General features: G+C 40.5%; 1 protein-coding gene across 1 annotated transcript; it reads right to left on the bottom strand.

Annotated features, from left to right (window-relative positions):
- Positions 1-191: 191 nt before the first annotated feature.
- On the bottom strand, positions 192-27,537 carry gclc (glutamate-cysteine ligase, catalytic subunit). Its single transcript, XM_088351355.1, has 16 exons — positions 26,891-27,537; positions 25,517-25,629; positions 16,801-16,983; positions 12,696-12,812; positions 12,505-12,563; positions 11,263-11,399; positions 11,065-11,139; positions 9,705-9,821; positions 9,495-9,633; positions 7,037-7,149; positions 6,500-6,592; positions 6,324-6,428; positions 4,430-4,511; positions 2,441-2,550; positions 1,085-1,205; positions 192-698 (listed from the first exon to the last, which is right to left on the bottom strand). The coding sequence occupies exons 1-16, from the start codon at positions 27,038-27,040 to the stop codon at positions 517-519; spliced, it is 1,896 nt and encodes a 631-aa protein (XP_088207481.1). The 5' UTR covers positions 27,041-27,537; the 3' UTR covers positions 192-516.
- Positions 27,538-27,895: the final 358 nt, after the last annotated feature.

Genomic DNA, 27,895 nt, shown 5'->3' with positions numbered 1-27,895 from the left:
CTGCTACCCTTTTGTGGCCATTAGACAAAGCAATTATAGACCAGATGGAATAAGAAAAAAATCCTGTCATTTGATGTGGGGAAGGAAACAGTTTGCTAACCCTCTACCAAAGAGTATGTGTACGATTGAGGTCATTTAAGCTCTTCTCCCCGAAAACGCTTTTGGACTTGGATACAAAAAACACCAAGACAAACGGATACATATTTATTTGAAGCAGTCATTTGGAGCGCTCCACTCCAATAACTACAGAGTAACATAAAACAAGAGGAGCAGATCTTGTCATGAAAAGAAATCTCAACATGATCACGTTATGAGGAACACACTTATGAAACAGCTCTCGACTCCATTTACAATCATTTCCAGAGAAAAATAAATACATTTCTAGGACCATGACTGTCTTAACCCTATTAAAAAAATTTCCAGTCATAAAAATCTCTTACACTTTACGTAAAGTACATAAGATTGACGTCGTGAAAAAGACCGGGCGCGTATTTGGCGGTCGTCTCAGTCCGAGGCTCACTTGACTTTATTGGCGGGGTAGCCGAAGAGTTCGGGACATTCTTCTACGCCGCTAGCGATTTTGTGGCAACGGACGACAAAGTCGTAGGTGATTTTGTCGCTGACGATGCTGTCCTGTTTATAGTCGGGATGCGTGGACACAAACTCCCTCATCCACCGGGCCATCGTCATCAGCTCGCCTGCAAGGAGGGGGGAAAAACAATCAGAGTGAGACATCACCCCAATCACCACCGCCATTAGTTCAATGCAAGAACAAATCGAGTGAGACCTCCTCTTGTGCTAGTGACGCGTGGTTTGCAAACAAAAGGGATCTATGAACCGGATCTTTCAAGGTAACAAAATCCGTCTCCCTTCAAAACCATCGTTCTCCCGCTTCTTCTCTCAGTCTTTCAACTTTTGCTCTTTTTTCCCTCTCTATCCTCATTTCTTCTTCATTGTTTTCAATCTTTTTTCTCACTTGCTTCTTCTCTCCCTCTTTCTGTCTCACTTTCTCTTTCCCCCTCTATCATTCTATTTATTAAACACAAAAACATCTGAGGAACCGTTTTGAGATCTTGGCGCAAACCTGAGGCACGTTTCTTGATGAGCTTCAAGTAATTCAAAATGGTGCAGCGAGTTTCCACATCCACTTCCATGTTCTGCAGATAGGAATTGAGGATGGGAAGGATCCCCTGGAAAACTCCCTCCTAGTTGATACAAAATAAAGAACCAATCAGGTGAAGCTACAACACCACAAGTTGTTAAATGAGAGGGCAGACCCCCAGCATACGGCGTCCCCACCTGGTGACTTTCACTTTGCAAAGTGGAATAGGATGCTTTTCAACCCCTCTTTACAGTATTTTCCCCACTATACAGCATAATCAACAGATTATTTCCCGTGCCCATAAATATATTAAAATCAAACTTTGCACTTTTTGTGCATATGAAAAGTTACGTCTCTAAGATGTCTGCCATTGGTTCCGTCACCGCATCATGCAAAACGCCAAAAAGGCTAAACTATACCACAATGCATTTCTCTTCAAATCAGAATCTCCAAAATAACTGCATCAATGTACGATACTGTATTTTCTATTGGTCCCAAGGCTTGCAGTGATGGTAAAAGAAGAATAAATGATAAAGAACAAGACACAAAATGGCTACCCCCGACCAAGTTGCATGACTGTAACCAGTTTAATTTTAAATTTGATCCCCCCCTGCATAACAAAATTGGGAATGTGCTTGATTGCTGTTAAGATTATCGAGAAGGGTTGTTCAAACCTCACGTTATTTGTTTGCTGTTATTAGTGTCAATACATTTGTTCAAACCACCCGCTACCCCACTTGACCAACTAAAGTCATGTCAAACCAAAGTATCCTATCTGTAATGATATGCAATCATATTCTACACTGTTTATAATTTTCTTAACTTAACGTTTTTATTCTGTGTTTCAATCTCTACCCCCCTATTCATAGACTTGCTACTCTACTTGACCAGCTCAAGTCATGTTAAACCAAAAGTATTAAAAAAATGATATTAAATTTATGTTTTACAATGGTAGGCCCCTATATTACAGATTTACTACTTAATGTATACAATTGTTTTATTTTGTTCTTATCCTGGTGTCATCCACCTCCCTCCCTCTTTTGCATCCACCTGCTATTCCACTCAACCAGCTCAAATTACATCACACCAAAGGTAAATAAGATGGTATTTTTCTTTTACATGGATATCTGTTCATGATGTTATTGATCCTGTATGTGTATCTTCCACACAAGTAGTCATTTGTATGAACTGTTTTGTCGTTTTTATTCCAGGTACTTACTGGGGGTTTTAGAACAGCTTCTATGCCCCCCTTTACAGCAATTTCCCTTTCGGGTCGGAACAGATTCATGTTGTATCCTGGGGGTCTACTGCAAGTATCCAACGACAGATGCCTCTTACTTTTCCATTGATGATGGTGTTGATGCTCATTAGCGTGTACTCCTCGTTACTGCCGTCCTTCTCCACGCCGTTCTGGGTTGCCGTGGAGCCGTCCAGGCCTGGGTTGCATCCTGTTAGCCCCAAAAAATAGCCTGATACTGAATACATCTTAAACCCTTAGTATCTAATAGGTGATCACTAGATGGCACTGTTGTCCAATGTAAACAAAAAACACTGCCACAGAAAGCAGCAAGATGGCAAACAAACATGGCAGCGACTACTAGGTATGGATTCTATTAAAAGACAATATTCGCAGCCTACGTTTTTATAAAAATGAACATTGGCATAATAGTTCACGTATTTTTTGCCAAGTATTAAAATCAATGTTTTTTTTATGACCAACTAAGAAGAGGCGCTCAATATGACACACTGGCCCTCTCAGCATCACCTCATATAAATCTAGTGATATTACAAAGTGAAGGTTTGATTAGAAGAATCTGGATTTCCGACTGGTAAGATGTTTAGTAGATGACGGCCTATTTTAAACTAATAATTACAAACTGGTAATGAAATAATATAATGAGAAGTTATTTTAGAAATGCATATTTAACTAGAAGCCCTTGGCACTCATCAGATAGATAGATAGATAGATAGATACTTTATACATCCCCGAAGGGAAATTCACATTTCCAGCAGCATCCCTTCGCTGAGAACAATACAATAATAAAGCAAAAAGAATACAATATACAAATACCCAGTGTGACGTGCAAATGCCCACTGTAGCGTGTTATATAGAATAACTAAATAGTGCTACACAGAATACATATTGCAATAAGATTCGGTAATATGCAATGTAGGTGATGTGGTTTACTGTGGGCTTTTACTCTGCCGGGTAGAGTTAAAGAGCCTCATGGAATGAGGAAGAAAAGATCTCTTCAGTCTGTCCGTAGTACAAGACAGTGACAGCAGTCTGTCGCTGAAACTGCTCTTCTGTCTGGAGATAATGCTGTGTAGTGGATGCGATGGATTGTCCATGATTGACAGCACCTTTTTCAGTGCCCGTCTCTCAGCTACTGTTGTTAGGCTGTCCAGCTCTTTGCCCACAACAGAGCTCGCTTTCCTAGCCAGTTTATTGAGACGAGAGGCATCCTTCTTCTTGACGCTGCCTCCCCAACACGCTGCCGCATAGAAGAGGGCGCTTGCCACTACTGTCTCATAGAATATTTTCAGGAGCTTTTTGCAGATTTTGAAGGAGGCCAGCCTTCTGAGGAAGTAAAGTCGGCTTTGCCCTTTCCTACATAGAGCTTCTGTGTTGGCAGTCCAGTTTGTTGTCCAGCTGCACACCCAGGTATTTGTAGGTCTGGACAAATTCTACACATTCTCCTTTGATGGTTACAGGAACCGGGTGAGTTCTGGTTCTCCTGAAGTCCACCACCATCTCATCTCATCAGTAACAAGGGGGATGATTAGCTGTGACTAGCACAACGTTAGCAACTTCTTTTGATTAGATGTTCATCTCAAGGATTTTTTTTTTGTGCCTCTTGAGAATTGAAGATTACCAACAGTCATGAGAAAATATTGCTTTCATCTGGTTGTATTGGTTAGATTGCTTCCTCATGCTATGAGGCTCTTAAACTCCACCCGGGGGAGTAAAAGTCCACATTAAACCCCACCCCTACATTTGCATATTACCCTATTTTTATTAAAGTGTGTATTTTCCGTAGCACTATTTAAATACTCTTATTTTTGTAATTCTATATCTATTTTATTTTTCAACACAAGGATACTACTGGAAGTGTGAATTTCCCTACGGGATGAATAAAGTATCTATCTATTGCAAAAAAAATCTGGGGCTTTCAATCAGTTTCACCAGACAATATGCCATATTTGAACAGTGTAAACAATCCATCAGTCGAGCCCTCGGCTTGTCATATTTTTGATTGGGCCCCTCTGTCACGTGTTGTGTAAATGATAACCAAGGTTGCGGTAAAAAAAAAGATTGAAGGTTACCTTTAAAAATATCTTTTCGAAAGTAGAACATTCCTTCCCGCACGGCGTTCCTCTCCTGTGCGGCTTTCATGTTCTCATCCACCTGAAGATAGAAAAATGATCATGAATCACAAATGTTAAAAAAAAAAGCCAACTAGAACCTTTATACACTTCAACTCATCGACTTGTTCATTTGTTTTAAAACACTGTGCCATATCCAGTGGGCGGGGCTTTTAGCTTGGAGGCAAAAAAATACTTGTATTGGCCAGAAAACGGAGGAAAAGAAAGCTGTCGGGGAAAGCTAGCTGTGTCATGTTGCATGTTTGTGTGCCGGCAAAGGAGAAAAAAATCTTAGTGATGGTAAATTGAAGTTCCGCAGGATCCCAGCGGACAATCAAAAAAAAAAAAAAAAAAAAAAAAAAAAAAAAAAAAGTTTTGCATTGAAGAAAAAAAGATTGGACCGAGACACTCATCAAAAATCCTTGGGTTTGCAACGCGCACTGCATATCAGGTAAGACAAATGTGTTTGATGGTTGCTATTAAGTCTATATAACTAGTTGGACCGGCAAACCACCTGGTTATTTTCTTGGCTTCATCTAACTATTAGCATGTTGCCTTGGAAACATTGCGTGGGTTGAAAATAATAAAAGGCACGCATTGCCAACAATTGGGCACACAACCAAAGTGATAAATGAGATGTTTTGTTAGAAGAAGCATCTCTTGAAGGCTACACACTGACATTAAGCTGAAGCCAAGACAATAACAAGTTACTTGGCTGATTTCACAATTCGGACTTAATAGCACCCATCAATCATTTACCGTAAATTCCGGACTATAAGCCGCTACTTTTTTCCCAAACTTTCAACAATTTATGTAATTTTTCTAACAGCCGCCAGTGGCGCTCAAGTGCAAAAGGTAAGATTTAGACCTGTGGAAGTTATGCGCCGAGGAAGACTGCAACAACATACCCTCATCATGCAAATTGCAAAAAGAAAGGCACATGACGCAGCTTTCAAGCTAAACGCAATCGAGCAGTCAGATATAGAAGGAAACAGAGCTACTGCACGAAAATTTTACTTTGCGAGCGTGTTGCTAGCGTGTTTTTGGAGCGAGCGTGGGACGACGTCTATATGACTGGGGAAGACGACATTAAAGACGTCGTTATAAGGAGGAAGATGAAGACGGTGTACCGTGGTTTGAACAAGTACGGTATGTTTTCTTAACAGAGCCACTTACTGTGTTGCGAGTGTGTTGCTAGTAGCGTTTTGCTGCCCTTCACAGACACGGTTTGGGATGAAAGTTATAATATTATTATTAAAGCTTTGAAAACTCTCTCTGTGTATCGTCTTTCTTTGTAAATATGTGTAACCATGTATAATATGTATTTGCAACTGTACATTTTTGTAATGTATTTATTTTAGAATCTTATTCTGATATGTTTTGCACGAGCAAATGAGAAAGAAGGGGTGGGGCAAACGCGGGCCGACAAGAAGTGGAGTAAAGGTGAGACGTGTTTGTGGACGCGGCCGACAATAGCGGATATATATTTTTCCCACCCTTACCTTTGGAAATATACACCTTTTTCCTTGGATTACTTTCAACGGGCACCCGGACTCTGCAGGTCTGCATTAAACATTAAGTACCGGTATCATTTTGCCGGCTGTGATTTTTGGATTGTGTCGAGTATGGGTTAAGTTTGTGTTTGTGTTGCATTTTTTCAATGTGGGCGCATGCAGCTAATATACAGGTGCGGCACGTGTATGTACAAAATCAGTTTTCCTCCCGAAATGGGGTGGGTGCGGCTTATAATCAGGTGCGCTCTATAGTCCGGAATTTACGGTAATTACTAGCAGGAAGGAAAAGTGTATTTCTCCAATATGTAGCCTCAAGCTTCCAGAAGTCTATAAATTTCCACCTTGGATAAAGGGATGAGGAAGTCCAGTTTGTAGGACAAGATGACTCGGGTAAGGAGGACCACAAAAACCACGTAGGCGGCGTTCTCAAAATCGGTCAGCTGCACCTGAAAAGAGGAACACATCCGGCTATTTTCATTCCAAATAAATTAGAATTCCCCAAAAAAGCGCCTTTTACCTCCATCGGACGGAACTCGACCCTCCAGCCGATATCCGAATTGGGAGGGGGCGGTTTGAATCTCATCGTCTGCCAGTTCGTGGACTGGATGTTCTGGAAAAAGGGACAGACCCAGATTCAAGTCTCAACTCAATCAACTATGGTAAAATTCAGACAAGCCGTGACGTTTTCCCCAAGCCTTTAATCTTGCGGCTTAACCAGCTCAGTAGCCTAGATGGTAAGGCGCCCGCTTTGAGACTGGGAGGTTCGGGTTCGCGCCCCGGCCGAGTCATTCCTAAGACTTAAAAAGTGGTCGGCGGCGCCCTCTCTTGGCTGCGGCTGCATCGGGTCAGATGCAATCGACATTTCGTTCTGTGTACATTGTTACACAGAATGACAATACAAGGAAATTATTATTATTATTATTATTATAATGCAGATCATTTATTAACTTTTTTTAAAACGGCCACCAGGGGCGCTCTAACAGTAAGAGTGAGACAGGTGAAATGAATGTAAGTCCACATATTACAGTGCTCTTTAAATGTAAAGTAACCTCACCTCAAAATGGTCCGACTCGTTCTCGTCATCCTGGTGTAATTTCTCCTCGTAGATGCAAAGCGGATCTCGAATGAAGAGGTGAGCAATGTGCTGTGCCAAGAGTTTGTCGATTCCTGACGGATGATTGCAATGTGTTAGACGATATGCCCTAAGGTTACAATGTCCCTGTCTAAGGACGTTTTCACTTTACGTTGTGTAATAAGATGTTATTTTAGAGCTTTTTACTACTACATTTCCCCCACTGTACAATATCCACAACACATTATTTTGTGCGCCAATCTACTTTGAGATGTTTTAAGATGTCTGACGGGATTGGTCGACATTTAAATTGCTTGTCTGCTATTGGTTTGCGTCACGGCATCATAAAAACTGATATGCCATTGGCTGGACTACTTCCCACAATACCTTTCTATTCTTTCAGTCAGTTCAGAATCTTGTGTAATTGTAAAGAAATTGCAAATCTGTGATACAATACTGTATTTTTTTGGTACTGCATTAACTGTAGGTCCCAAGGCTTGCAGTGATGCTAAAGAAAAATGCAAAAACATGATAAATTGTGATTGTCCAAAGGTACAAAGAAGGCACACAAAGTGCTGCCCTCATTAAGGAAAATGGCCATAACCAATTGAGAAATCAATAATCAAAATTTTCAAAAATAAGGAATCAATTGGGATGCAAGTTTAAAATCAGATTAATTCTGCAAATAAGTCACACTATTTCTGCATTCACCTGCTACTCCACTGTACCAACTGAATTTATGTCACGCCAAAGGTAATACATTAGAAGTCTCCAAGTTTGTGCTCCTAATGACATCCAGGGTGCCCACAGACCTGGTCTGAAAATAGCTCACAAGTGCTGTGTAATTGTGATTTTCATGTAAAATGATTTTTTTAGTGGTTGACCCTACTTCCAATAATTTACCTGGTAATAAAATAGTCACAAAACAGTAATAACATGTTAAGTTGTTATTTTAGAAATTTGATCAAACTGGGTGCCCTTTTGCACAAACTAGTAACAAAAAGTAGCTCTCTCTGCTTTACATCACATGTTAAACTCGTAGCATTGGGGCTGAATGTGGCCTGTGGGGGGTATAATATGTCTGCGTTTTGGAATAAATGGTTCAATGCAGGAGGTAGAGTGCTTGTCTTATGACCAAGATGTTGCGGGTTCGATTCCTGGCTCCTCCGAGGTAAATGTCGAAGTGTCCCTGGACAAGACACTGAGCCCCATATGGCCCAAATAAGCAGGTAGGCACCTCACGTGGATGACATTGCCATTGGGTAAATGTGAAATACATTGTAAAGCTTTTTGGGGGATATTCAGTGACTTGAAAAGAGCTACAGCTGCAATCCATTTACTTTTTCCAAAAACTACATTTACCACAATGCCTGCCAACTTGTCACACAAGTTGATTTTTTAGCAGCACTACAATGCAGTCTTTTTATATCAATGCTAATGAGTGGAATAGAGGGATTATCTTAACAATGTCCAAGAAGATGTTGTTAAATTCAGTTAATAAAATATATAGGTTTGTGGTTGTATCAATAGAATTGTCATCTTTGAAGTCACAATTTCTTTACATTAAGGAGAATTTACATTTCTAGGTTATATCAGGCCCTTTGAGAACTGTCAAGGTTGCCGTGGCGCCCAGTTAGCCCCGCCCGTGTGGCACCAGCTGCGGCTCATTGATTGGCTTTCCGTCTATTTAAGCTCAGTGCTCTCACTCTTCCTTTGTCAGTCCGTCAACGAACCCCTGCAGACATGGGTTTTTACTCGGTCCTGTTTTCTGTTGGTATTTCCTGTCCGGTATTGTTCACGTTTTTTTCGTCCTGTTTAATATCGGTTTCGAGTTTTGTTCCTGTCTATTATTCTCTCCAGTTTTCGTTCCCGTCTAGTTTGTACTGTTTAATTTCGGTATCCCGTTTCATTATCATTCTTGTCTGTCCCGTCCTGTCCGGTATCGACCCCATCCGTCCGCTATCTACTCGGGAAATTGGTATCGTTCTCGTCCGCTTCTGGCTTCCGATCATTTCACGCCAGACTGCTGCTTAAGGTGCATGACTCCCCGTTTCCCGTAAAATAATAGTCTTGTGTAAGAAACGTCACGCGTTTGGGTCCTGATCCTGTTCTCAACAAGAACAGCCATTTTCGCTGAAGCAGCCCTTGGCTAAAAGGAGTTAGACACCCTTGCTTTACACTTATATTTATGTATAATGTTATTCAATAATGTGCACCTAAATTACACATAAGTAATAATTACTGTATACCACTTTGTTACATTAATGTTTTGTCTAGTGTGCCGGGGTTCGAAATACATTAGCTAATTACCATAGGTTGACATCTCAAGCTGGCAATTTTGCTATGTGACCCACACCCCAGACTGGATTCATGTCATATCCCATTGGGTTTACTGAATTTGACAAAATGGGGACAATTTCTTCAAAAAGAGTCAGTTTACCTGCATCCATTAGCTTATTGTAGATGGCCTCATCAATGGTCAAATCAATGTCATTATACTTCTCTCCACACGGGGACAAGTAGCTGTCAATAGAGTCGTATCTCGACTTGTAGATTCTGTATTTGTTGTTTTTCAAAGGCTGAAATGGGTAAAACCATCCGATCGCTGACGTTACTTCGTTTTTGAGTTGGCATTTGCGGCGCGTCTCACCTTGAGTCCGCGTTCTTCCTGCGTCCTGTCGTCCACCGAGGCAGAAATAACCCCCCAGCGACAATCGATGTCGGACACGTGGCCCTTGTAGAAGGGGGAGGCCGCACTCAGAGCCATCTGCGCTCACACAATCACACTCGGCGTTAGAGCCGGCCTGGACACATTGTTCCGCGGGTGGCTTCTTGTATTGTTCAAAACTTGACAATGTCCACAAGAAGACAGGAATGCTTTAAATCACAATTTAACTCTGGTTTAAGAAGTTTGACGTGCAGTTCCCATATATTTTTCTAAACATAAAGGATAAACCTCTCTTCTAATCTGGTTTAATACAGTGGATTGTGAAACTATTTGGCCCCTTTGAACTTTGTGACCTTTTGCAACATTTCAGACTTCAGACATAAAGATATAAAACTGTAATTTCTTGTGAAGCATCAAGAATAAGTGGGACACAACCATGAAGTGGAACACACTTTATTGGTTATTTTAAACTTTTTTTAACAAATAAAAACGAAAAAGTGGGTGTGCAAATTATTCAGCCCCGTTGAGTTAATACTTTGTGAATTTCCATGCGGGGATGAATAAAGTATCTATCTATCTATCTATCTATCTAATGTGGGTAATCTGTTCCATAACCAACCGTTTCAATTGAAACCCAGCAGAGAAGTAATAATGTATAATCTGTTTTCTGTGCCCGCAAAAGTTCCCCTTTTATGGTGTAAAGCACACGTCCACACAAACTCCAGTTTACCTAATGTGTATTGATTGATTTCGCCAGGACATTTTAGTTGTATTATCTGCACCCAAGGCAGAAATGCCCCAGTTGTATCCATCCATGCGTTGTGTAAATCTGTATTCTTGCAAGCCACATATAACCTTTTTGATGTTTTGCCGTTTTTAAGAAAATCTATTTCTAAAGTACTGTAATGAAAACTAATACTTCTAGATGTGACAAGATTGTATTGGACAGCAATGAGTTTATTGTGATTTTAATATTGGTCACCTACAGAAGGAAACTCCACAGGATGACGTTATTTTGACCACGAGAACTCCCTTTTTGTTATTTTGACTATTATACACTGTTCACATCATTGTCACTATCAGACAATCATGTTGATGTTCTTTGATTTACACTCCTTTTTGTAACCTTGGAGATTTTAGTTAAAGAAAAAATGTCCTTTAGACCAGATTTGGAATTTGGCATTGTGCTTTTTATATAAAATCTTCTCCTGTTCTCCTTCCATGTTCAAAATCCATTAATGTTTTCTCTGCTTATTTTGAGTGTCTATTACACTCTGATAAATTTATAGTTTAAGATCACTGTGAGCACGAAAGGTAAATAACTACATTGTGTAGAACTCACCACTATTGGGCACAATGTTGCTAGTTGGTCATAAAGGTATCTTGCCTCTTCAATGCTGCAAGCTTGAAAAGTAACCTGAAAACAGCATCAACCTTTAAATGCGGCCAATATACAGTTTCTACCATATCACCATGTTATCCAGGACTGGTAAGTAAAAATAAAACAGATACACTACAGATGTATAGAAATGGTCACTACCTGCAGGCAAGCGTTGCCCATCCCGAATCCGACGGAGTCCATGTAGATGTGGTCCGGCAGAGCTACCATTGCCGACTCTCCGTCATCTCCAGGTAACTCCTCAACAAAGGGAGAGGGCGTGCACTTGTCTTTGAATACTAAAACACGATAAACTCGTTTTAGATTGGCATAAAAAATGTACTACGAATGAACAGATGAGATTCCAACTGTCCCTATAGCGTCAGATTGGGATCTTGGCAGAATCAGTGTGGAAATGTCTAAGAAAGTATCACATTGTGCCGCGATCAAGACACTCGGCTGCAGCTATCAATGTCGATCAACTAGTGCAGCAGTCAATATTAATTACATTAGCGTGATCATATATATTGTAATACGACAAATAGGTTTGAATGAGCGAGTGAGTTGTCCATCCGTGTGCCCAGCGACTGGCTAGCAACCGGTTCAGACAGCTGGGATGGGCTCCAGCACTGCCGCATCCCTACTGAGGATAAGCGGTGCGGATAATGGATGCATGGATGGATGTACTTAATCCTTTCACAAATACGCATTTCAAAGTGCCTTGTTTAGGTGTAGCATGCACCTGTCTTTTTCTACACGACCTGTAGGAGGGCGTTGACACGTTATAGGACAATGACATACATCTAATGCCAGCTGCAGTTACTCACAAGGGAAGAAGAAATGCAGTGGCAAAAAAAAGCCACCGGATAGAAGCGGACTTGTAGAAACCATGACAACAATTTCAAGAATTTTCAAGCCAAGATTCAACCACTTTTGAATCCTTGAAACATTAAAATTCAAGTTTTTTGAAGGATATCAAACACCCATACGAACCCTGCTTGCTGTGCCATGCAACTGATTTTAAGCTCTCCCATCCCCTGTGCACATGGCAAAGTGAAAAAGAGGAGAATATTACTAACACTACATTAAAAAAAATCATTATACATAATGATTTATGTCGCACTCCTGCATATATTTTAATGCCAATTCAATTGATATTGACCGCTGCGGAGACAGTTCGCAAACGAGTATCTTAATCCCGGAACAATTTGTAACTTTTCTGTAGTAGATAGTTCTCGCGGATTATTTAAAATGTGACAAATGGCCGTAAAGGATTTCATTTCATGGCCGGTTAAGTCTTCGGCTTGAAATCCGGAGCACCTTGTAGAAAAATGCACACAGCTTTTGTGCAGGTGAGCTTTGCAGTCCGGAATTTACGGTATTTGCTCTATTAGACCCACTCACTTGGCGCGTTGATGGCCACTTTCTCCCCCCGTCGAAGACGTATGTTCTTGGTGAGCGTTCTGTAAGCAAATCCCAAAAAGTGTCACGCACGACTGCCCAACACAACATTCAACAAACAAACACACATAGCAACACCCGCGTTACAACGATTCACTATTACACGAGGAAGGCAACAAATATTTGGTCCTTACTTGAATCTTGGGTGTGTACCATTAATGGCGTCATCTGGGAAATACAGAGACTTTGACACTCCGCTTTCATTGAGGGTCACTTGAGTATCGGGTCGTGTGAATCCAGGGCAACCCAACCTAACGGGAAATAAACAAATCACTGCATTAGAAAAATATGTTTTTTAAATACATTGCATGAAGTTAAGTGAAAATGTGTGGAAAATTCTGACATGTCCACATGCAGAGAATCGAAATCTGTGGGAAAAGTACATTTGAAGGAACTGTATGGAATTTGGAACTTTTTTTATACTCCCAAACGCCATCTCCTGGCTTGTGTCATTATTGCAGCCTTTGTCAAGCAGCGTTTGGCAACCCAAAATGGTGAAAGAGCCATATTGGACCAAAAAAATCCAACATTTTGTATAATGAAATGAAATGATCTGCATTTATACAGCGCTTTTATAGTCAATGACTTCCCAAAGCACTTTACAATGTGATCCACATTTCCCAATAGCGGCCTTGCAGCCATGTAAGGCGCTAACCTGCTTATTGGGGGTATTAGGGGTTCAGTGTCTTACCCAAGGACACTTCAACATGTAACCCGGACGAGCCGGGATTAGAACAGGGATCCCTTGATCCCAAGACGAGCGCTCTACCTCCTGAGCTACTGCCGCCCCAATCCTTATAAGGAGGGCAACACATACTGTACACAGAGACCCCTAGCTACTTCGCTGGCTCACTGCTTCCCTGGATTGTGTATTGAATTGTCTTTATTGTGACTGATATCGACATATCATTCATTTTGTTCAGACAGCGAGTACACAGCTATCAAAAGGGGCAGGTTGTATGTGTGTGTGAGTATTGGGTGGGATGACTGCGTGTGCACGACTGTGATTGATTGATAGCACAGAGCTGCCTAACAGCCAGGGTGGGCGGACTAACCAGACCAAGACAAACTGGGAAGCAACTGCTAGCTTTAGGCGGCTGGTTACATTAAAAATAAATTTAACAATTAAATCGGACTCTGATGAAAGTCAGAAACCGGGAAATCGACTGAGGCGGCGTCCGAAGAGAAAGCAATGGCAAGGCTGTAGGTTTGGCCTACTGTTACAGCTAGGCTAACAACTCTCTTAAATCACGACTGCTGAACTTGGCCAGTGAACAAAGCCAGATCCATTTCCCATGAAACCGATGACCTGGAGCTACAACTCGTGGGAAACCGCTACATTTGGGACGGTTGAATTAATTTAACTGCAATTGTGTGTTCTGTGTATTTATCTGTAGATCTATAGTTGTTATTTTGTTAAAGTCAGCCGGTAATCACGTCATCGCACGGTAAGTTTTCCCCTTGGAGCTTCAATGAGGGGGTGAAGTTAATTCGCAGATTCTCATGTTTTGCAGGAGTTCTGGTCCCCAATAATCACTATAACCGAGGGATCTCTGAGTGTGTATATGTATATACTGTTTATCTATATTCATTGGAAAATGTTAAGAATGTTTTGTCATGTTTGACCTCCTACAGAGACCATATAATTTTCCATAATCAAACATTTTTTAAAACGCGCCCGGGAGCCAATGTGACTCAAAAGCCACTTGTTGCTGACACCTAGGAACTCAAGCCCCTTATGTTGTGCGTGCAAATACGTACATACATGAAGCAGGCCTTTTCTTACCTTCATCATTTTTATGCTACACTAACAAATATAAACAAAACAAAACTTGGGGACAAGCATTAAGTTATCTGCACAGCTGAACAAAAATGGCATTAAAAAGAAAATCATATTCTGCAGATTACAAGCTGCAAATAGTGAAATATGCAGCAGATAGAAAGTTTGGAGCGAGAAGCAGAGGTGACGATGAGTCCGATATAAGCGATGTAAGCGGAAGCAGCGCATCTTCAACTATCCGAGTTAGAGGAGTGACACAGAGGATAAAGATTTAATTGGATTTAGTGATTTGGAGTAAAGATGGAAGTTTGGTAAGCATATTCTTTATGCAAGAGGTATCTGAATTACTTAACATGTCTGTCCTCACTGACATTACCAGGCATGTCAATCGTGTTCTGTACAAACTTGTTTAGCCTGTTGTTCTTTCATTTTAAATGGCCTTTCAAGATGACATGCAAGTTTTTTGTTAGATTTTATCAAATAAATTACTTATACTCCAGGTGCAACTTGTATAAAAAAAATTCTTATTAATGATGCATTTTTTGTCTGATTTCTCCTCATACTCTGGAGCGACTTATAGTGGGCTGCAGATAACCATTCTTCACTCTGATTTATTGGAAGAGCAGAAATTCTGTTTAATTCATTCTTTGCTGCATTTTCTGCAGACGACACTCAACTATATCTTCTGTTGGAGGAATCTGCCACACTAAACTGTGGAAATTTGGAGACCTGCTTCATTGAGATAAAAGAGTGGATGTCACTCAATTTCTTGCGTTTTAACTCTGAAAAGACCGAAATGTTAGTCATTGGTCCATCTAAATGCCGTGACTTATTCTCAAAAACTGCTGTGAACATTGACAAATGTGACATCACACAGAGTGACTCAGTTAAAAATTTAGGTGTCATATTTGACCCTGATCTATCCTTTGAAACGCATGTAAAGAAAATTACTAGAACCGCTTTTTTCCATCTTCGTAACATTGCTAATCGTTCTATACTGTCTCAGTCAGATGCGGAAATTATAATTCATGCGTTTGTTACCTCCCGTCTCGATTACTGTAATGCACTACTCTCTGGTCTCCCGAAGTCTAGAATCAAGTCTCTTCAGCTGGTACAAAATGCCGCAGCGAGGCTTTTAACTAGGACAAAAAAGTCAGATCACATCACACCGATTTTGGCTAACCTGCATTGGCTCCCAGTTAGCCTTAGATGTGATTTCAAGGTTCTCTTAGTATTATACAAAATCATACATGGACTTGCTCCCTCTTATCTTTCAGATCTGATTTCCCCCTATGTCCCGGTCCGAAGCCTACGCTCTGAGAGTGCCGGTCTTCTGGTGATCCCAAGAGCAAAGAAGTGTTCTGCTGGTTCGGTGCTGTGGAATGCTCTTCCCCCTGAGATCCGATCTGCAACCTCAGTGGAAATGTTTAAATCTAAGCTTAAAACTCACTTCTACTCTATAGCATATGGATAACCTACTCTTCTCGTCGGCTCCAGAGCAGGGGAATGTATAATAATATTCTGAAAAATAGTCTGTGTAATATAGTGTAATAATCTGTGAAGCCCTTTGAGACTTTGAGTGATTTAGGGCTATACAAATAAAAATGACTTGGCTTGAAATGACTTTCTATTTGCGGTGATCCTTGCTTGTAATGTAACAGTTCGCACGACCCAATAGGCAACCGTGTGAACTACACTCATTTTAATTTAAACGGACAAACTGAAACACCACGTTCACTCTCTTCAAAATCTCATCAATCGCCTACTCATCCCCTCAAAACAGGTATTCCTCGGATCTACACAACTCACGTAGGTCACTCTTTTTGACTTCAAAATGGTGAATTTCTCCGGAAGGTGATGCCTGCAATTAGAGTTGAGTTGGTATTGCTATCACATATTTGCCGCCAAATGTCTTACCATCTCCCTATTACAGTATAAATATATTTGGTTTTTATGTTATATGATTGCAGCATGGAGTCGCTAATATATTAAGACTGGGTTTAAAATCTTAAAGTGACAATGTGTATTGTTTGACCACTAGATGTCACTGTATTGTGTTGTGCAACTGGAAACAAGTGTTTAAAAAAAAAGCACAAGGAAGAATAAAAACTATGCAGACTCGCAGTGATCAAACTGCAAAGTGTTTCTTTGGCCAAGCCTTTTGCAAGGTTTTTGTTTTTCAGGTACCCATAGCAAGAATCCACATATTTCCCCCATGAGTTTTTTTTTAAATCAATAGTTTTTTTTTAATGAATTATTGTTATTGATTTTTTTTTTTACAACCAGGAGGCCCTACATTGACACCGGCCCCTTAAAAAAAACTTGACACATGACTCATAAGAAAAAAAATAACATTAGTTAGTGGACCTGAAAAAGCTACAGATTTCTAAATAGAAAAGTATGTTAGTTTGTTCATTTTCCTTTGAAGTGAGAGAAATCCCCAACTTTTATGCTTTTACCTCGGAAAAGCAGTGATCGTGCATAGAATCTCATTTTCTTTCAAAATGGAGGAAGCCTCTCGCCGTCTTTCCCTCATGTTGCTCTCCACGGTGTTGAACTCAGACATAGATCCGCCATACGGCTGCCCCGGAGTTCCTTCAATCATGTAGCTTCCGTATTCTGGCCTCCAAAGTGTAGGGTGACTGCACAAAAAATCAGAGATCTCAACTCGCAACTTCCACTTTTGGCATACATCGGCTCAAATTTTGGCAGGTCACGGGTACGAAACGGTCTTGTTTGAAAGTGACTGAGAAATGTCGGTTTCCAAAACTCTTAGTGCCTGTCACAAGGATTTCCCTTGGGTGAAACACAAGACTACATGTAAAGACAGGCAATAATCCAAATGAAAAATATTGGATATCTGAGGAAACCTGAAAAAATCGTTTACATGCCTAGAGACGAACGCATAATCCGATTGGAAGGGGGCAAATCACGAACGATGTCATTACGCAAATAGAAGCTTAGTCGCCTTTAACTTTTGACCATAATAGAATAGAATAGAATTTACTTTTATTGTCATTCTTTGTAACCACGCACACAGAACGAAATGTCGATACACCTGACCCGTACAGTTAAACTGTAGCGAGCCGATGCAGCCGCAGCCAAACAGGGCGCCGCCATTTTAGACCTAACTGCTAAACAAAGGATAATTTCATTTATGATATAAAAGAGTAACGTGCATGTTTCATCTGTACTCCAAAAGTGCTGTGTCGTCTAGTCTTTACAAGATGTGCTTGTACGTGGCTAGCCAAAAGCATAAACTTACACTGTAATCCACCATGAGTGTAAATCATACACTATACATGATGAAATGAAATGAAATGAAATGAAAATGAAATGATCTGCATTTATATAGCGCTTTTCAAGTCAATGACTTCCCAAAGCGCTTTACAATGTGCTCCACATTTCCCAATAGCGGCCTTGCAGCCATGTAAGGTGCTAACCTGCTTATTGGGGGTATTAGGGGTTCAGTGTCTTACCCAAGGACACTTCGACATGTAACACGGACGAGGCGGGATTCGAACTGGGATCCCTTGATCCCAAGACGAGCGCTCTACCTCCTGAGCCACTGCCGCCCCAAGTGTTCTGCTGGTTCGGTGCTGTGGAATGGATGGATAAAACTGTGACATCCACTATATATGGATGTATATACCTGTGGTGTTTACGCCATGGCGGCAGATAAAAAACGGAAATGTATATATACCGTATTTTCCACACTATAGGGCGCACCCCCAAAAAATAGTTTTTGGTCCTATATCTTCCATACATAAGGCGCACAGGATTATAAGGCGCTACAATGGGAACGTCGACAAAACAGTCAGATAGTTCAGTCAAACTTATTACCCCCTTAACATTCTCAAAGCTTGCAAAGAAGCAAATACGTGTCGTAGACACGTGTGGATGCGGTGTCCGTACGATGTCACTCAAATGCATCGTTCCAAATATCATTCGGAAGGTTAAAGTCTTGGGATTCAAGAAATGCCAACCATTCCTTAGTTTCTATTTTCTTTTTCGCTCACAACTTTACTGTGCATATGACAATAAACACTTGGAATTGAGTTTAATTTAAAAAAAGACCCATCACAGCAACATCTAGATCACTCTGAAACAAGATACTGGGAAAATATATAGCCGGAGTAGCTCACCGAAGTCGTTGCGTTCAATAATAATGTGCAACCATGGTCCTCCTATATCCGTGAGTGTAGTAAATCCAGGAGAGTAAAATATTTACAAATACAGAATGGTAAAACATGTTCCCTCTATGCCGTAGACAACCAAACTTGCTATTCACATTCATCTTTTTCGGCCAATTGCAGGCTTTGTTTTGCCCCTTTAGCCTATGCGAGCCTGTAAATGATTAAAAAGGATCCGCCCCCTTTACCTCCGAATAACTTTAGCCAATAGTGATCGAGTCAACTGATGATTGACACATCTTTTTCGGCCAATAGCAGGGTTTGTTTTGCCCCTTTAGCCTATGCGAGCCTGTAAATGATAAAAAGGATCCGCCTCCCTTACCTCCAAATAACTTTAGTCAATAGTGATCGATTCAAATGACGATTGACACATTAGTTAGCCAATGAAACGCCGGTATATAAATCCCAGCATACACCGCGGACTACTTCGCGTTCGGCTGCTTGCATTAGTTGCAAGACTTTGCGACTTAATGTTCATCCAAATATAAGGCGCACTGTATTATAAGGCGCATGGTCAGCTTTTGAAAAAAATTAAGACTTTTAGGTGCGCCTTATAGTGCGGAAAATACGGTATGTATGTATATGTAATATATATATATATATATATATATATATATATATATATATGGATGAGTAAACAGAAAATGAAAAGACAAACACCACCATTCCAATCAGAATACCCACAATCAAACTAAGACCTTGTGCTTATGGTGCGCGTTTGTAAGACTTTACATCAGGAGTCTTTTTGGAGTCACAGGCTGATTGGTTAGGAAAATTGCACAGGGGGGCTGAGCCAGAGAAAAAAATAAAATCGATTGACGTATTACAATTTTTGTATGTGCTAATAGTCTTATATCAGATACCTGATCAACCCATGAGGTAACTAGATAACATAAGGCATTCCATTTTTTCACAAGTTGTGTTCTATTTTGTCCCTACCGACCCCCAGGCACGGTGCTCCAAGCACTGAATGTTGCCTTTGGGCATGCAGTTTGGGAAATGCATACCGAATTATAGTTATTCGTATCACCTGTGATTGTCATAAGTGTCTACAAATTCCGGTCTCACTCACAGGTTTTAATGTTTAATCATCTCGTGTCGCAGGTGCATATCACGATTTTACGGTTCGGCACAGTCAGCAGAGGATTGTGGTGTCTCATCATGGGATTGTGCTTTTCTCATAGGTGCCGTTCCACTGAGGGGTATTCCTGGTTGCGGCGAAACAGTCACTACGGTCTCCAGCCTCAACGTGCTGGAGCTGCGTGCGGTGCACCTAGCTATCATAGATTTTCTCCCGTACTTGCGGGGGAGGCACATACTCGTGCATTTGGGCAACACCTCGACGGTCTTCCACATATACCACCAGGCCTACTGTCAACTCAGATGACTGTCCCCCACCTGGCCACTCTGCGGGTTGTGTACCTGCCCAGCGGTTTGAATCACATGGCAGAATGGCTTTCCCTTTAGGGTCTCATTCCAGGCAAGTTGGGCGTCAACACGGACGCGCCGAATCTGATCTGGCGGCCCTTTGGCATTGCTGGCCCAAACCTCTTTGCCTCCAGTGAGACGACCCACTGTCTGGTTTTCTGCAAAGCTGTTCTTATTCTCGCATTGGCTTCTGCTAAGCGCATTGGCGAGTTTCACGCCTTGTCCGTTAGCCCCGCCTGCATGCAGTGGCACTCGAACGACATTGGCATTCTGTCGTGGATTAATGCCACCTTTATCCCAAAGGTGCTTTCCGGCTCCCATTCGTTGCTCAGTTACATCAACGGAACGGAGGGTTTTCATTCTTTGAGTCAACTTTTTGATTGTTATGGTGGCTCGTCTCGGGGTTCTGCCTTGTCTAGACAGCGCCCGTGCCACTGGGTTGTGAGAGCCATTCCACACTCTTATGCGACTGCTGGACACAGCCTTGCTTTGAGGAATGCACTGCCATTCGACCAGGACCGTTGCCACTTTCTGGGCTGCCCTTAAAGGGGTGTCCCTGGAGGACATCTGTGCTGCCGCCTCTTGGGCATTGCCTAGTACTTTTGCCAGGTTTTACAGCGTTACTTTGGTCTCCCCCCCCGCCGTTCGGTGTAGTCTTTGGTCAAGCCAAAGCTTCTCAGTGAGGTATGTTTCTGGGGTTCCTCGTGACTACACTGGCATCAGTCATTCAGTGCTTGGAGCACCGCTCCCGACAGTCGGTAGGGGAGAAATAGTACGAAACGTACGATTGTAACTAAAATTCTATGGCTCCCATATAACCACCACGGAAGGCATCTTGTCACTTGGAATCCTTGTGTACACGCGGGAAGATTCTGTAAGTGGCTCACCTACGAGTGTGACCAGAATTTGTAGACATTCCTAACAATTGCAGGTTATACGAATGACTTATCTGGTATGAATTTTGCATTCAGTGCTTGAAGCACCAGCCCTGGCGGTCGTACTACTGGAACCGTAGTTACATTCGTAACTTTTGTTTCATTGTCTATTTGTTTATAAAGGGACCATTTTATCCAATTTGTTTGGAAACGTACAAAAATTAAATAGATATTTTACAAATAAAAGCTTAATTTAGAGTAATAGCAAAATAAAATCTCCCTTTTTTAAGCAATTAATTCAAACATTTGCATTGAAAATCTCAATGCAATATGGCTACTTCAGAAATGTTTTAATGCAGGAAATCATCATCTGCACAGCTTAACCTCAGTAGTGTTGTGTGGGTGATGGTGCCCATCCTAGCTGCCCCTCGGGATGTGGGCATGGGACACTCTGAACCGTTTGCCAGCCAGTCACAGAGCACACAGAGACAAACAATTCACTCGCTCATTTACGTCTAAGGTCTATGTGGACCGGCCAATTAACCTAACATGCATTGTTTTGGAATGTGGAAGAAAACCGGAGTGCCCGGAGGAATCACACGGAAGCACGGGGAGAACATGCAAACTCAACACAGGAAGGCTGGAAGCTGGATTTGAACCCATGACCTCAGAACTGTGCCGCGAATGTGCTACCCACTCAGCTGCCGTGCCGCCTTGAATGAAATGATCTGCATTTATATAGCGCTTTTCAAGTCAAGACTTCCCAAAGCGCTTTACAGTGTGCTTCACATTTCCCAATAGCGCCCGTGCAGCCAATTGATATAAAAAAAAAAAAAAAAACATTAACAGAAAAACGTAGCTGGCTATTTTAATGTTGGCCATAATAGGAATTAAAAATATTGTATTTAAGGGGGTACACTGGGACACAGGTTATCAAATCCAGGTGAGTGCAATCAATTTGTATTTCTTATTCACCGTGGAATCCCTTCTTCGACCAGCACCATTTTCTTATGGAAGGATTCCGCCCGACTCTGCCGTGTATCACTGGCCCTCGCTCGTACCAGACAACACAGTGCAATCTAGTGGTCAAATATTACACATTCGACCTTTAAACAATGACTTCTACTTTAAATCAAATAACATTTGAATGGGCGTTCGCACAAAGGCATCAGTTAAATAATGGCAGTCAGCATACACAGCCTCAATAGGTGCAGTGGCGTATGGCTTTGATAATATCCACATACACCTTTTACATGGCCAAATTCAAGCATTTTAAGCACTTTTAAGGCAAATGTTCCAATGTTTTCCATTAAAAAAATGAAATCAGTTATGTATTTTGCAGATCCACAAATATTTCTGCTATTTACATGTGCGATTTTTAATCTTTCTTTTTTATTTATTAAGACATATGATTTTTGAATCTCGAGTTAATCACAAATATATTTGTGGATCAATAAGTGTGTAAATATTTTTGAGACAAATCTCTCCCATTGTTGGTGTTGGGTAAAAATGATGGTAATATGTAGCTTACATTTTCAGTTGCATTAAGTTCTTCCCATTACAATTTACAAGGCCCTTTATGAATGTCTATAATTATAACACAATCCTCGCACTAATACGCATTTCATAGTGCCCTGTTTAAGTGTAACAAAAAAAAACTGTTAGCAAAAATCAAAGTTGACTTAATCATCTCCATGAGTGATCTTTAATATGACTGGACAGCGCTACTTCTCCCATTGTGAAGAGATGTATCTCTTGTCTGTAATATTTGATGCTCCGGTCTTAATTCACCTGTAGAAAGCGATAATGCTTCACATTACAACAGCATGCAATTGAAGCTGCTGAGTCGTGATGACTTTTTTCTTTTTTTCTTAGTTTAATGCGTGCAAAAAATTCAAGCCTGCACTCAAAATTCATTTTCCTGACCTTAAAAACACATTCAAATTCAAACATTTTCAAGGACTTCAAGCACCCGTACGATCCCTGAATATTAAATGCGTTATTGACTAGAAGCGGCTTGTTTTTATCTTTATGCTTCTCTTAGGATCGTCTCATGGGCCGGAGTATATCAGGTGGCGGGCCGTAGTTTGGTGAACCCAGCTTTACATACTGGCAAAACTGGCAATATTAAATTTCCAATCATATCATTGCCTGCATGTAAACTCACCCACCCAATTTTAATTTGGGAGAAACTTGGCAAGCACATCACAAGCTGCACGGCCCTCATATTGAAAGTAATATAGTTTCAGATAGTCTGTAGCATTCCAAAAAATGGGTGCTGGGCTTTCTAGCAGATGTCTCTTTAGTTTATTGTTGGCGAGGAGGAGGATTATCCAACTGTCAAACGATGCAGCAATACTTTACACCGCAAAGATTTGGCTTAGCGATCAAAGAACAACGATTTGAAACCTAAAGCAAATTATGAAAATGATGTTTGACAGATGCTAATCTGTTTACTGAGCACCTTTTGCTTAAAGGATACTTCAGCAACAAAAATACGTCCCCCGTCTGCATGACAGAGAAACTGTTTGGGTGTGTGGATTAGATCTGCACGCATGTGACTAAAATTAAACCCCATATAGAGGGAATGTCCTCTCCCTGGATTATATTAAAACGACGTTAAACATTATATGTATTAAGATAGGAACCATATGGAAGAATACCACCTACGAATGTTCAAATTTATGACAGAAGTTTGGAAGTCGAGTGCAATGAATTTTTGGGCAACGCATTCTACATTGTTAAAGTCATCCATCTTTTTTTGGAGGCAACAGTAATTCAAAGCATATCATTTCTATAACCGACACATTGCTGCACACAAACGTGCACCATACGTAAAGCGGAGGGTATGCTGAACTTTACAATAAGAAGGAATGTGGAGCCTAGAGACTGTAAGTGATACGTTTTGGAGTAAGCTGCATAAAAGCGCACATCTGCAAAGAGTTTTGTTAATGCAAAAGAAAAAACATATGGAACAGTCAAATTCAGAGAAGAAGAAATTAAGGCAAATTCAGAAGACTAAGCCCTTCTGTTCAACATATAGAACATTTTAAACTCCTCCTCAAGTCCCTCAGCTGAAATTGGAAAAACAGGATGGGTGAACCGGTGTTGGATTACCTTAACAGGCAACGTTTTAAATGTTCAAACTTGCAATTCAAGACTTTCTCAAGTTTTAGTATCTGCATGTTGGAACTCACCAAAGTAGAAAACTTGAATACTTGGGGGAGACAACAAAGTATGTACAGGAGGAAGAAAATGCATAAGAAGTCAGTGAATTTCAGAGTTTGTAATGGTCTTTAAAGCTTAAGTTCAAAATTAACGGGAAAAAAAATATTTAAATTTACTGATAACCAAAAGTTCAAACCATCAATACTTATGGCTATTAATTAATAAAGTTTTGTTTAATTAAATTGTGATGTCAACCGTAGAGACTACTTTATTGAACTTGTTACATGGACAAGGTGAAAACTCAACTGAACTCTAAATATTTTGGGGGAACATTTGTTAAGAAAAAAAAAAGAACAAAATAAAAGCATTTAAGTTTTTGTGCGGCAATACACTTGTTTATATAGCTAGAAGCTACAACTAATATCTAATAGGTGGGAAGTCTTAGGGCAGAATGTAAACAAAAGACACACAGAAAATACTGTTTACTGATACAGTAGACGCCAGGGACAACATTTTCACTATACAGAGTGAAATAAGATGTTTTTTCGGCCTCTCTTTTTGTTATTTTCCCAACTATAAATTACTTGCTGTGTTTGTGCCTCTGTAGTTTTGTACTGTTTTTATACGATATAGGTCCAAGGCGTGCAGCGATGCTAAAGGAAGAAGCAACAACATGATCACCATGGAAAACAAGCTTACTATTATCAAGAAATATAAAGAAGGCACACAAATCACTGCCCTATTTAAGTTGCAGGGCCATAACCATTGACGTTCGGGACTATTACTAAAAACAAGGAGGCATATATAGCAACAAAATATTCTGAAGGGCATGACTATCTTTGAGAGTTTTAAAATCAGTGTCATTTTAAATTCACCTTTACCATCTCTCTCCCACTCTGCATCCACCTGCTACTCCACTTGACCAGCTGTAGTCACGTCAAAACCAGGGTAAATGTTTTATTTTTCCTTTACATGTTTGATGTTAATGTTATTTAACCATATGCAAGTATGTTACACATACGTAGTACTTACAATATACTAATTTATTATTTTTATGTTTTATCTGGGGTAAAGGTGGTTTTGAGCTAATTGCCATAGTTTCCATCCCCCGCTATACGGGAATTTCATTTTCCGATGCCCACCTCATAACGGATTGATGTCGTATCCTGGAGGTCTACTGAAATAAAGGTGTTTTATAGTTAGATGTTAAAACTAAAATCTTATGAGTGGGAAGTCTTACAAATAAAATGAGAAACTGTATAAAGCAATGGCTATTTTTTTCCTAATAGCAGGAATTGTTTGTTTTTCGTCGTTTCATTATGAATACATTTTTATGTATTTACATTTGAATTTAAATGTTTTGAACTGTGTGAATGCGCACCAGTCCCAAATTACGGAAAACATGACAAATTAGCATAACTTTGTGTGCCAGAACAACTTCGTGAAAAACTCAAGCAATGAGGCTGAAGGGCAAAGTTTTCCAACACTGTTTTGGAGCCGCCGTAACTTACTTGGGATTAATATTTTCCCCCTGGCCTTGGAGCGTATTCAAAACTTCCCCACACTTCAACACCACTCGCACCTTTTCATCCTTGTCATCCAGTTCCATCATCATATACTCAACCTACAAACACACAAAATATTCTCCATAAACATTATGACATGACATGGGTCACATTTTCACTGCACCAGTCACACTATTCTAACTCATTGAGGGTGTGTTTCCTTGACTCTTTGACTTGTAATCCCCAGTCTCAAATAGGGCTTCATCTGTAACAACAGCATTCCACATTTGTTTGAAATCACATGGCAGATCAAAAGTTAGTGACAACACTTACTATGCATACTTGTATTGATTTACTTGCTCCGTTAGTTACACAAACTCAACAGGATGTGATTGTTTGCGGTTGTACAGTTGTGTTAAGGAATACTTAACCGATCTTTACGGCTGTCGTGGTACATGGCAGAGGTAAAAGAATATGGAGCTTTAGAGAGCCCAATAAAACAATGCAATGTTAAGTGACATAACTAATTATGACACTGCACTGAAAATAGAGCACATGTGTCACATACAATCTTTCTAGAAGGCATTCTTCATAATGCCTTTAAAGGGGCAGTGTTAATTATTTAGTGTCTCCTATTGTTAATTTTTAAAAAAGAAAAGAAAATGTTGCATAACGTTTTTTAAAACAAATATACATGAACTATCAAACAAATTTTGAGAAATGTGTATTTATTCAAAGGGACTGTGTGTTTTGTTTGACCAAAAGATGTCGCTGTACGGTTTAGTGCGACCTAAAACGAGTGCTAAAAAGCGCAAGGAATACAAACTACAGAAACCAAAATGCACCATTTACTTCCCATTTATTTGCCCCTTTGAGAATTTTGGGTACCTGTCCCTTTAGATAATGTATTGACTTATGAAGATTTTAAAAAACGCATGTTTAAATAATAGTTCACATTTTTTTCTTACCGTTTGAATACATATTTTTAACAAATTACGTTTTTCATCACTGAGAGGCGCAAAACTGTCCCTTAAAGGAAAAAATGAAGTTTCGTGGTGCATGGTCAAGGGAATAGAATATGACATCTTTCAAATAGAAGCGAAAAAAACAACAATGTTAAGTCTCATAACTAATTACGACACTGCACTGAAAATAAGTGCACATATGACTTGTCAGTGTACCTGGGAAATGTTTCCCTCAAAACAGAGTAAATCCTTCAATATTTCAAATCATAATCACATTGTATTTGTATAAGACTGGTGAGGCATCGAATTGCAACTTAAAGTGCTGTTTAGAAAAATTCAATGTACAATAGTAATTCACCCTCTTTCACCCCACAGCAGGTTCTTCGATATGCATTAAATAAAGATCGTTTTTTACCTCATCGCCCCATTTCAGCACGTCCTTCTGTCGGTCCTTCAGTTTTCTGTAAATGTTGATAAACTGCACGATGCCGTGTGTTCGGATGTGGTCGGCATACTTCTTGCAGCTTTCCCAAGTCAAGGGGACGCCTTCACTCAATAAGCCCATTTTTGCAGACCTTTGATGGGGGAGAAGACGGCTGGTTCTCCCTCGCTGCTTTCTTCGGCTAACTTTCAAGCCGACTGCTAGCAAGTGCGCAGAGTCCTACACTCGAGAGTAAAACTAGGTTTACAGTTCTTTTATTTGCTTTTCGGGATAACTCCTGTTGATTTAAATATCTAAAACCCGTTTACAAAAGAGAATGTCTGTTTCAGACGTTAAAATTGTCGTCTGGTTGAGGCGTAAAATGGCTAGTGCTCATCACTTGCTAATGTCTGCTTAGCTAAAAGACACGTTGTGGCTGCGACGATGCTCACTGAAAAGAAGTCCAGCTTTCTTTCTTTCTTTCCTCGCTAGCCTGCTGGTTTAGGTTGTACGCTTATTTAACAGAGCGCCTCTGTTGTGGGCTTATTTAATAGTTGTGGGCTGAGCCCATCTCGTAACTGAGCTGACTGACATGGTGCATAATCACAATGGACGCCCCCTTCCGGGTAGAACTGGTTGCCAGCCAGTCGCTAAGCACACAGGGACAGACAACTCACTCGCTTTTCCACTCCTAGGGACAATTTGACCTAACATGCATTTTTTGGAATGTGGGAGGTAAACTGGAGTGCCCAAGCATGGGGAGAACATGCAAACTCCACACAGGAAGGTTCGATTTCATGAAGTGAACTGTGCTTCGCACGCGTACCTGTCAAGCTCCAGGGCTCCATGCCTTTACAAACTGTCGTATTTTCCCTTACAAAATACAAAATAATCTTACACCATATTTTTTTCCCAAACGTGTTTATTGATGTAGTTTAACATGTTATATTGTACATGTGTTTCGTTATATCATATATATTTTTAATTGACATGTTGTTG

This window comes from Urocampus carinirostris, chromosome 13 (genome assembly GCF_059441175.1).
Source record: "Urocampus carinirostris isolate Australia breed hairy pipefish chromosome 13, RoL_Ucar_1.0, whole genome shotgun sequence".
NCBI lineage: Eukaryota > Metazoa > Chordata > Actinopteri > Syngnathiformes > Syngnathidae > Urocampus > Urocampus carinirostris.
Note: the sequence above shows the minus strand (reverse complement) of the source record. Positions and strands in the feature narration are given on the sequence as shown.